Below are 11,063 nucleotides of genomic sequence, written 5' to 3'. Positions count from 1 at the left end.
TCCTGTACTGCTAGATCCAAGGTTATTGTTGGTATGTAGCGCAGCCTGTACTGTGGCTATGTTTGAAGCTAGAAAAGTACGGAATTCCTCTTCATTCATATTCACGGTGTGTCGAGTAGTCGGTGCCATTTCCTTCAAAATAGTCAAATGGAACAAGTTAATCATACAGAATATTAAGAGTAGTTAATAGTATTTTGTAGCATAATATGAACTCATTTATAAAAGCTTTTTCTTCATATTAACGTTTTATAAGTTTAAATTCGGGTAGTACCTACCCGTTAAGTTCATACTTAGTAGCTAATATACAATTCAACTACTACAATTCTATATGAAAAACTGATTATAATAATATTTCGCGTTCAAACTTTTATACAATATTTTACAAACTTACAATACCGCTTATTTTACATAAAGCATGAAATATAGCACACAATAACTTTGATACAAGATAGTTGTGAAGATAATTCTAGCTAGTACACAAGTCGTTCAGCAAAGGCAATAAAGACACGTAATTCATACGTCCAGAAACAAGTCATGCATTCTGGTTTTACTAAGACTACTTCCCATCCTTGGTCTTGTGGAACATAACCGTTATGGCCGTTGATAAGACAGCGTGTTGTAACGTCGTTAAAGGGACGAGGGTTACGTAATGTCCAACAGTCCCATAACAATCTAAAAACCTCATTTCTTACCCCAATTACCGACTCCGTCACTTGTGGAAACGTTTTGTTTAATAGTTGTAGCCCGATGTTCTTGTTCTCACTTTGGTGAGAAGCGAACATTACTAATCCGTAAGCATAACATGCTTCTTTATGTTGCATGTTAACCGCTTTTTCTAAATCACGAAGTCCAATATTCGGATATATTGAGTCAAAATAATTTCTTAACCCGTTGCGTAAAATAGCATTTGGGTTTCCCGCAATATATGCGTCAAAGTAAACACATCGTAACTTATGGGTTTCCCAATGTGATATCCCCCATCTTTCAAATGAAAGTCTCTTATAAACCAAGACATTCTTGGAACGTTCTTCGAATGTCTTACAAACTGATCTCGCCTTAAATAGTTGTGCCGAAGAATTCTGACCGACTTTAGACAAGATTTCATCAATCATGTCTCCGGGTAGGTCTCTTAAAATATTGGGTTGTCTATCCATTTTGTGTTTTTATACTGTAAAATAGACAAGAGTTAGATTCATAAAAAAAATACTTATTAATACAAGCAATTTTTACATATATCATAAAGCATAAGCACACTATATTACATATATTACACCACACGAATACAACTATCTTATTCCGACTCGCTTGTTTCTTCTTCTTCGGTTTTGGTTCGTTTTGCCAAGTTTCTAGGGATATATGATGTTCCCCTAATACGAGCTGTCGTTTTCCACATTGGTTTAGAAAAACCTGGTGGTTTAGAGGTTCCCGGATCATTGTTACAACTTAAGGACTTCGGGGGTTGACGATACATATAAAGTTCATCGGGGTTGGAATTAGATTTCTCTATTTTTATGCCCTTTCCCTTATTATTTTCTTTTGCCTTTTTAAATTCAGTTGGGGTAATTTCTATAACATCATCAGAATTCTCGTCAGAATCCGATTCATCGGAGAATTGGTAATCCTCCCAATATTTTGCTTCCTTAGCGGAAACACCATTGACCTTAATTAACCTTGGTCGGTTGGTTGAGGATTTTCTTTTACTTAACCGTTTTATTATTTCCCCCACCGGTTCTATTTCTTCATCCGGTTCCGATTCTTCTTCCGGTTCCGATTCTTCTTCCGGTTCCGACTCTTCTTCTGGTTCCTCTTCGGGAACTTGTGAATCAGTCCACGAATCATTCCAATTTACATTTAACTCTTCATTATTATTAGGTGAGTCAATGGGACTTGTTCTAGAGGTAGACATCTATCACATAATATCAAATGCGTTAAGAGATTAATATATCACATAATATTCACATGTTAAAAATATATAGTTTCCAACAAAATTTGTTAAGCAATCATTTTTCAAGTAAACACGGTCGAAGTCCAGACTCACTAATGCATCCTAACAAACTCGATAAGACACACTAATGCAAAATTCTGGTTCTCTAAGACCAACGCTCGGATACCAACTGAAATGTCCCGTTCTTATTGATTAAAAACGTTCCATATTAATTGATTTCGTTGCGAGGTTTTGACCTCTATATGAGACGTTTTTCAAAGACTGCATTCATTTTTAAAACAAACCATAACCTTTATTTCATAGATAAAGGTTTTAAAAAAGCTTTACGTAGATTATCAAATAATGATAATCTAAAATATCCTGTTTACACACGACCATTACATAATGGTTTACAATACAAATATGTTACAACAAAATAAGTTTCTTGAATGCAGTTTTTACACAATATCATACAAGCATGGACTCCAAATCTCGTCCTTATTTAAGTATGCGACAGCGGAAGCTCTTAATAATCACCTGAGAATAAACATGCTTAAAACGTCAACAAAAATGTTGGTGAGTTATAGGTTTAACCTATATATATCAAATCATAATAATAGACCACAAGATTTCATATTTCAATACACATCCCATACATAGAGATAAAAATCATTCATATGGTGAACACCTGGTAACCGACATTAACAAGATGCATATATTAGAATATCCCCATCATTCCGGGACACCCTTCGGATATGATATAAATTTCGAAGTACTAAAGCATCCGGTACTTTGGATGGGGTTTGTTAGGCCCAATAGATCTATCTTTAGGATTCGCGTCAATTAGGGTGTCTGTTCCCTAATTCTTAGATTACCAGACTTAATAAAAAGGGGCGTATTCGATTTCGATAATTCAACCATAGAATGTAGTTTCACGTACTTGTGTCTATTTTGTAAATCATTTATAAAACCTGCATGTATTCTCATCCCAAAAATATTAGATTTTAAAAGTGGGACTATAACTCACTTTCACAGATTTTTACTTCGTCGGGAAGTAAGACTTGGCCACTGGTTGATTCACGAACCTATAACAATATATACATATATATCAAAGTATGTTCAAAATATATTTACAACACTTTTAATATATTTTGATGTTTTAAGTTTATTAAGTCAGCTGTCATTGTTAGTAACCTACAACTAGTTGTCCACAGTTAGATGTACAGAAATAAATCGATAAATATTATCTTGAATCAATCCACGAACCAGTGTATACGTATCTCAGTATTGATCACAACTCAAACTATATATATTTTGGAATCAACCTCAACCCTGTATAGCTAACTCCAACATTCACATATAGAGTGTCTATGGTTGTTCCGAAATATATATAGATGTGTCGACATGATAGGTCGAAACATTGTATACGTGTCTATGGTATCTCAAGATTACATAATATACAATACAAGTTGATTAAGTTATGGTTGGAATAGATTTGTTACCAATTTTCACGTAGCTAAAATGAGAAAAATTATCCAATCTTGTTTTACCCATAACTTCTTCATTTTAAATCCGTTTTGAGTGAATCAAATTGCTATGGTTTTACATTGAACTCTATTTTATGAATCTAAACAGAAAAAGTATAGGTTTATAGTCAGAAAAATAAGTTACAAGTCATTTTTGTAAAGGTAGTCATTTCAGTCGAAAGAACGACGTCTAGATGACCATTTTAGAAAACATACTTCCACTTTGAGTTTAACCATAATTTTTGGATATAGTTTCATGTTCATAATAAAAATCATTTTCTCAGAATAATAACTTTTAAATCAAAGTTTATCATAGTTTTTAATTAACTAACCCAAAACAGCTCGCGGTGTTACTACGACGACGTAAATCCGGTTTTACGGTGTTTTTCGTGTCTCCAGGTTTTAAATCATTAAGTTAGCATATCATATAGATATATAACATGTGTTTAGTTGATTTTAAAAGTCAAGTTAGAAGGATTAACTTTTGTTTGCGAACAAGTTTAGAATTAACTAAACTATGTTCTAGTGATTACAAGTTTAAACCTTCGAATAAGATAGCTTTATATGTATGAATCGAATGATGTTATGAACATCATTACTACCTTAAGTTCCTTGGATAAACCTACTGGAAAAGAGAAAAATGGATCTAGCTTCAACGGATCCTTGGATGGCTCGAAGTTCTTGAAGCAGAATCATGACACGAAAACAAGTTCAAGTAAGATCATCACTTGAAATAAGATTGTTATAGTTATAGAAATTGAACCAAAGTTTGAATATGATTATTACCTTGTATTAGAATGATAACCTACTGTAAGAAACAAAGATTTCTTGAGGTTGGATGATCACCTTACAAGATTGGAAGTGAGCTAGCAAACTTGAAAGTATTCTTGATTTTATGTAACTAGAACTTGTAGAATATATGAAGAACACTTAGAACTTGAAGATAGAACTTGAGAGAGATTAATTAGATGAAGAAAATTGAAGAATGAAAGTGTTTGTAGGTGTTTTTGGTCGTTGGTGTATGGATTAGATATAAAGGATGTGTAATTTTGTTTTCATGTAAATAAGTCATGAATGATTACTCATATTTTTGTAATTTTATGAGATATTTCATGCTAGTTGCCAAATGATGGTTCCCACATGTGTTAGGTGACTTACATGGGCTGCTAAGAGCTGATCATTGGAGTGTATATACCAATAGTACATACATCTAAAAGCTGTGTATTGTACGAGTACGAATACGGGTGCATACGAGTAGAATTGTTGATGAAACTGAACGAGGATGTAATTGTAAGCATTTTTGTTAAGTAGAAGTATTTTTATAAGTGTATTGAAGTCTTTCAAAAGTGTATAAATACATATTAAAACACCACATGTATATACATTTTAACTGAGTCGTTAAGTCATCGTTAGTCGTTACATGTAAGTGTTGTTTTGAAACCTTTAGGTTAACGATCTTGTTAAATGTTGTTAACCCAATGTTTATAATATCAAATGAGATTTTAAATTATTATATTATCATAATATTATCATGTATGAATATCTCTTAATATGATATATATACATTAAATGTCTTTACAACGATAATCGTTACATATATGTCTCGTTTAAAAATCATTAAGTTAGTAGTCTTGTTTTTACATATGTAGTTCATTGTTAATATACTTAATGATATGTTTACTTATCATAGTATCATGTTAACTATGTATATATCCATATATATGTCATCATATAGTTTTTACAAGTTTTAACGTTCGTGAATCACCGGTCAACTTGGGTGGTCAATTGTCTATATGAAACATATTTCAATTAATCAAGTCTTAACAAGTTTGATTGCTTAACATGTTGGAAACATTTAATCATGTAAATATCAATCTCAATTAATATATATAAACATGGAAAAGTTCGGGTCACTACATTTACAATCTATATTTTTGGGCTGAGAATACATGCACTTTATTTTAAACGCAATGGATACAAGTACATACTAAATTCTACACTGAGTTTGAACCGAAAATCCCTTAGCTTTGGTAACTAGTAACTGCCAGTTATAAGAACTGGTGGGCGCGAGTAGTAGTATATGGATCCATAGGGCTTGATATCCCCGTCCGAGCTAGAGCACTAGCCTTTTAACGGACGTATGCTATTTGAAAAGCGTACACGTTGGTTTGCGTGTATTATTAAGATGATTATACAAAGGATTCAAATTATATATACGTTAAGTTTAGTTACCAGGGTGCTCAATTTCGTAGAATATTTTGATAAACGTTTCTGGATGGAACAACTGAAATCTTGTGATCCACCTTTATATACAGATTATGCGCAACATTAAAACTATGAACTCACCAACCTTTGTGTTGACACTTTTAAACATGTTTATTCTCAGGTTTCTAGAAGTCTTCCGCTGTTTGCTTATACGTTATACAAGCTATGTGCATGGAGTCATAGATGCTTTATTCAAGAAAAATTTGCATTCACAAAATCATCACCATGTGTCTTATTTTGACTGCATTGTCAACAGATGTAGCATTGTAAACTATTATATACGGTGATTGTCTATACGTAGAAATCATCAGACATCAAAAACCTTGGATTTATATATTCATTTATGGTGTGCCTTTTCAAAAGAATGCAATGTTTACAAAACGAATCATATAGAGGTCAAAACCTCACTGTGAAATCAATGAATGATGTATTCGTCCAAAGGGATTTGGAAGGATCGTCACACTTCTCGTTATAAATTTGTCGATATCTTCACCAAAGGACTACCTACTCTCTTTTTGATGAGTTTCGTTCCATTTGATTGTCCGGTTGCCTCCCGCTCTAACTGCGGGGGGATGTTAGCCGACACTATGAAGCCTGCAAGGCTTTGGCCCATATTAGTTTATATATTTGTAAGGGCTTGACCCATTTGTAGTCTAGGGTTATCTATCTATATTAAGCATTGTAAGACACATTACGATTCATTTGAATACACAAGATTTGATACGATGATAAAACCGCATTCGGCTGTTTGCCAATGGATAGATCTTGAAAGATACACGATTTAAAAATATGATGGGTAAATCAGAGCTACGAGTCAAATGTCATTTCAAATTTTACATAAACTTGTTACAATTTACGCCTACCTCGCAAGATCGCAATCGCAATCGCAAGATCGCAAGCTTAAAAATACAAGTATTACCCAATTTCAAGGTTTGCAAGGTCCCTTGCGACGACTGACTATAATCGTTCAAGACTGAGTATTATCGTTCAAAACTTGCGAGTGAACTAATAGATTTGATAAGGGTTAATTTCATTGAATAAACAAAAGAATTACATATGTATTTATAGCCAACATTAACCTTGGCCTACAAATTTAATAGACTAATCCTAGTTACAATAGGAAATCTATTTATATCTATTATATTCCAATTATATACTCAATACTCCTCCGCAAGTTGGAACGTGTAGATCTCGAACACCCAACTTGTCACGTAAGAATAAGAAACGATCCGTTCCTAAAGCTTTAGTGAAAATTTAGGCAACCTGAAATTCTAATCGGATAGCACACGGCTTGATGTCACCATTGTTGACTCGTTCTCAAACAAAATAACAATCCATTTCAACATGTTTGGTTCTCTTATGTTAGACAGGGTTCACGTCTATGTGTCTTGCTGCGTCGTTATCACATAATAATGGCGTAACACCTTTATGTTTTGCATCGAAACCATATAATAACCATCTTAACCATAAGATTTCACACACAGTCGTAGCCATGGCACGATATTCTAATTCAGCTGAAGAACGAGACAGTACACTTTGTTTCTTTGTTCTCCATGAAACTGGAGCTTTCCCAAGACAAATAAAATAGCCGGTGCATGATCGCTTAGTAGAAGGACAACTAAGCCAACTGGCATCACAATAGGCAAGGAGTTCTAAACCTCCACTCGAAGGTAAGAATAAACCTTGACCGGGTGTACCTTTAAGATAGCGTAAAATTCTGACTGCAGCATCCATAAGGTTCTTGCGTGGTTTACTCAAAAATTGCCTTAGTTGATTAACAGAATATGTAATATCAGGTCGAGTAACAGTAAGATATAAGAGTCTTCCCACTAATCTCCTATATTGAGATGGATCGACTTCTTCACTAGTTTCATCGCTCTTAAGTCATAGATTTTAATCCATTGGAAAGGCACTTGGACGTGAGCCTTGAATGCCACAGTCTTTTAAAATGTCTAGTGTATACTTTCATTGACTAAGAACAAAACCTTGTTCGTAACGAGCTACTTCAATACCCAAAAAATATTTTAACGGACCATGGTCCTTGATGCTAAAATGAGTATGTAAGTATGCTTTCACTTAGTCAATTTTATCACCATTGTTACCCATCAACAAAATGTCATCGATATATATTAGAGCGATGAGATGAATTGAGTCACGTCTATAGACAAGCATAGATGGATCGGCATGAGACTGAACGAAACCAGTCTTGATCAACGATTGAGTGAATTTTTGTTACCAATTTCATGAAGGCTGTTTCAACCCATAAATCGATTTTTGAAGTTTACAAACTCTTTTTGACCGTCCTTTATCAAAATCTTGAGGTATTTTCATGTATACTTCTTTATCGAGATCTCCTTGTAAAAATGCATTGTTTACATCCATTTGATATATAATCCAATGTTTCTTGGATGCTACGGCTAGTGCACATTGTACGGTGACTAGTTTTGCAACCGGGGCAAACGTTTCATGAACATCAATGCCTTCGATTTGGGTGTATCCTTTGGCAACTAATCGAGCTTTGAAGCGCTCTATTTCTCCGTTTGGTTTGTATTTTATTTTAACCCATTTTGAATCAATGGCTTTCTTTCCGATAGGGAGATCAGTGACAACCCACACATTGTTTGATTATAGAGCATGATTTCTTTTGTCATGGCGTCTTGCCATTTTTTATGTTGGGCTGCATGTTTAAAGTTTTTAGGCTCATCATTCGAAGTGATGGCCGTTAAGAATGCACAGTGAGACTCAGAAAATTTATCGTAAGAAACAAAATTAGAAAGAGGGTATACCGTGTTGGTGTTCGATTGTGAAGTAGGGACGAGTGATGCATGATCAAGCGATGGTGTCATGTCAGTGACAAATTTTGGAAGATGTTTTGGTTTGGTTTTGATCCGAGTACTTGTTCGAATATTAGCATAAGTAGGTTGAGTATTTGTTGCTTGTGTACTTGTTCGCATGTTAACATCAGTAGGTTGGGCTTCTCGTGTTTCTTGAGTATTTATTTGTAGTGTTGAAGGTTCATTATTGCTTATTTGTTGATGTTGAGCTGATGACGATCCCTCATTAGATTGTGTGTGTTCGTCTTCTTGATTGTTTTGGAAAGGTTTATCCGAACATGGTGTAGTAATGGTTTCAACCACCTCTTCTTCGACAGGCATGTTTAGACATGGGGATGTATCCGAGATAAGTTTATGGGTAATGGTTTTGTGTCCATCATATGCATCATCTAATGGAAATATTTGATCTTGACGAAGGTTACGTTACGACTTACACATACCTTGTCGTTTTGTATATAATATAGTTTGTTGCCCTTTTGTCCCATTGGATATTCAATGAACACACAAGGTTTTCCTTTTTCTCCAAACTTGTCTTGTTTATATGCATGATCATGAACATAAGCAAGGCAACCAAATACTCTAAAGTGGTGATAAGTTGGTGTTTTGCCAAGAAAAAGTTCATGAGGGGTTTTGTAATTGAGTTTTCGACTAGGTAATTTGTTTATAATATATGCAGCCGTGAGAATGCAATCTCCCCAAAATTTAATTGGCAACGAGTCTTGGAAACGTAGTGCTCGACTGATTTCTAACAAGTGTCGATGTTTACGTTCGACGACGCCATTTTGTTGTGGCGTATAGGACATGATGTTTCAAGTAGGATGCCTTTATCTTTATAGAAGTCCATCATTCGTGTTGACTGAAATTCAGTCCCGTTGTCTATTCGAAGCCGTTTGATTAGTTTATCAAATTGAGTGTGAACCATGTTGTAAAACATGGTTAAAATGTTAGCTGTTTCCGATTTGTTTTGCATTAAGTAGACCCAAACACCTCTACTATAATCATCAACAATAGATAAAAAATAGTTTGCACCACTTAACGAAGAATGTTTGTATCTTCCCCATATATCAACATGAATTAAGTCAAAACAGTTCATAGTGTTTGAAAAACTAATAGGAAAAGGTAACCTATTTTGTTTAGCACGAATACAAGAGTCACAATAGTGATTATCTGAATCAAGTTTTTCTAAACCTTTAACTTTTTTAATACAATATCCGAAGCGTGTCCCAATCTTTTATACTAAAATTGTCGGTTCTTTAATACTGACATTGCCATAGCCATGCTCTTGGAGGGTTTCAGATAATACAAGCCATCATGCATATCACCCGTCCCAATCAGGTTCTTCGAGTGCTAGTCCTGTATGACGCAGTGTTTTGGAAAGAAAGTGAGTGAACAACTCAAATCATTAGCAAGCCTACTTACAGACAACATGTTACACTTAAAACTGGGCACATTTAAAACTTTTTTCAATGATATATTATTTTCCAAATATATGTCACCTATGTTTTTAACAGGAACAATATTACCATTTGGTATAACAATAGGTGAATGTTTCACATGTGTTTCCAACGGTTTGATCCATTCATCCCTATGTCAAAGGAAGGTGCTTAAGAATTGCCAACCTGGAAGAGATGTAACGCCATGGTTTGAGGTTGGCTAATTTCATCTATGGTTAAAGAGATTAAGAACTCAGTTAAATGTGCAAACACGTCAAGGGATATGTGGGTGGACCTAGAAGAACGATTTGGTAAGGAATACGCATCTCGAGCCTATGAATTGAGGTGACAACTAACTTCGGTACGACAAGATTCTCAAACTGTTTCTGCTTATTATACACAATTACATGTTATTTGGGATGAAATTGATGTTGTTAGCCCTAAGCCGAATTGTATTTGTAATGGTTGTTCTCGTGAACTTGGAGAATCACTTGAAGCCATGAATGATAAAGAAAGATTGTATGATTTTTTTATGGGCCTAAATGAGGAATTCAATACGATTCGATCACAAATTTTGATTACTAAACCCACTCCGACCATTGGCCAAGCTTTTCATCTGGTAAGCCAAGATAAACAACAAAAATTGATTGGATTTGATAGGGTATTAAAGCCTGATAATGCTGGTGCCTTTCAAACCTTCACTAAAAGTAATCATGGTTCATCACGAAACACCAATAAAATCTTCAGACGCAAAGAAAGAACAACACGGGCTAGTGATAAGACCTGTTCTCGCTGTTTAAAAACAGGACACACCATTGATGGTTGTTTCGAACTGATTAGGTATCCAGAGTGGTGGAATGGTGTTGTTAAGAAACCTACAAGTTTAATAGACTAATCCTAGTTACAATAGAAAATCTATTTATATCTATTATATTCCAATTATAAGGCATTAGACATCTCGGATTTCTAATCGTTGTAATTGTTGTCACATAATAGGTTTTCACCAACGAAGTTCTGAGCGGGATGATCAGAAGGGTGTAAGTAGTATGGTGATGATCCATCTATCATCTTGTTATTGCTT

General features: G+C 34.5%; 2 protein-coding genes across 2 annotated transcripts; one reads left to right on the top strand and one right to left on the bottom strand.

Moving 5' to 3' along the window:
• Positions 1 to 7,077: 7,077 nt before the first annotated feature.
• LOC139847269 (secreted RxLR effector protein 161-like) lies at positions 7,078 to 8,097 on the bottom strand. Its single transcript, XM_071836936.1, has 2 exons — positions 8,005 to 8,097; positions 7,078 to 7,593 (listed from the first exon to the last, which is right to left on the bottom strand). Exons 1-2 carry the CDS (start codon positions 8,095 to 8,097, stop codon positions 7,078 to 7,080), a joined length of 609 nt encoding a protein of 202 aa, XP_071693037.1.
• A 2,117-nt stretch (positions 8,098 to 10,214) lies between these two features.
• Positions 10,215 to 10,877, top strand: LOC139847268 (uncharacterized). The gene is made up of 2 exons (XM_071836935.1): positions 10,215 to 10,327; positions 10,421 to 10,877. The coding sequence occupies exons 1-2, from the start codon at positions 10,215 to 10,217 to the stop codon at positions 10,875 to 10,877; spliced, it is 570 nt and encodes a 189-aa protein (XP_071693036.1).
• Positions 10,878 to 11,063: the final 186 nt, after the last annotated feature.

Source organism: Rutidosis leptorrhynchoides, chromosome 5 (assembly GCF_046630445.1).
Source record: "Rutidosis leptorrhynchoides isolate AG116_Rl617_1_P2 chromosome 5, CSIRO_AGI_Rlap_v1, whole genome shotgun sequence".
Lineage (NCBI taxonomy): Eukaryota > Viridiplantae > Streptophyta > Magnoliopsida > Asterales > Asteraceae > Rutidosis > Rutidosis leptorrhynchoides.
Note: the sequence above shows the minus strand (reverse complement) of the source record. Positions and strands in the feature narration are given on the sequence as shown.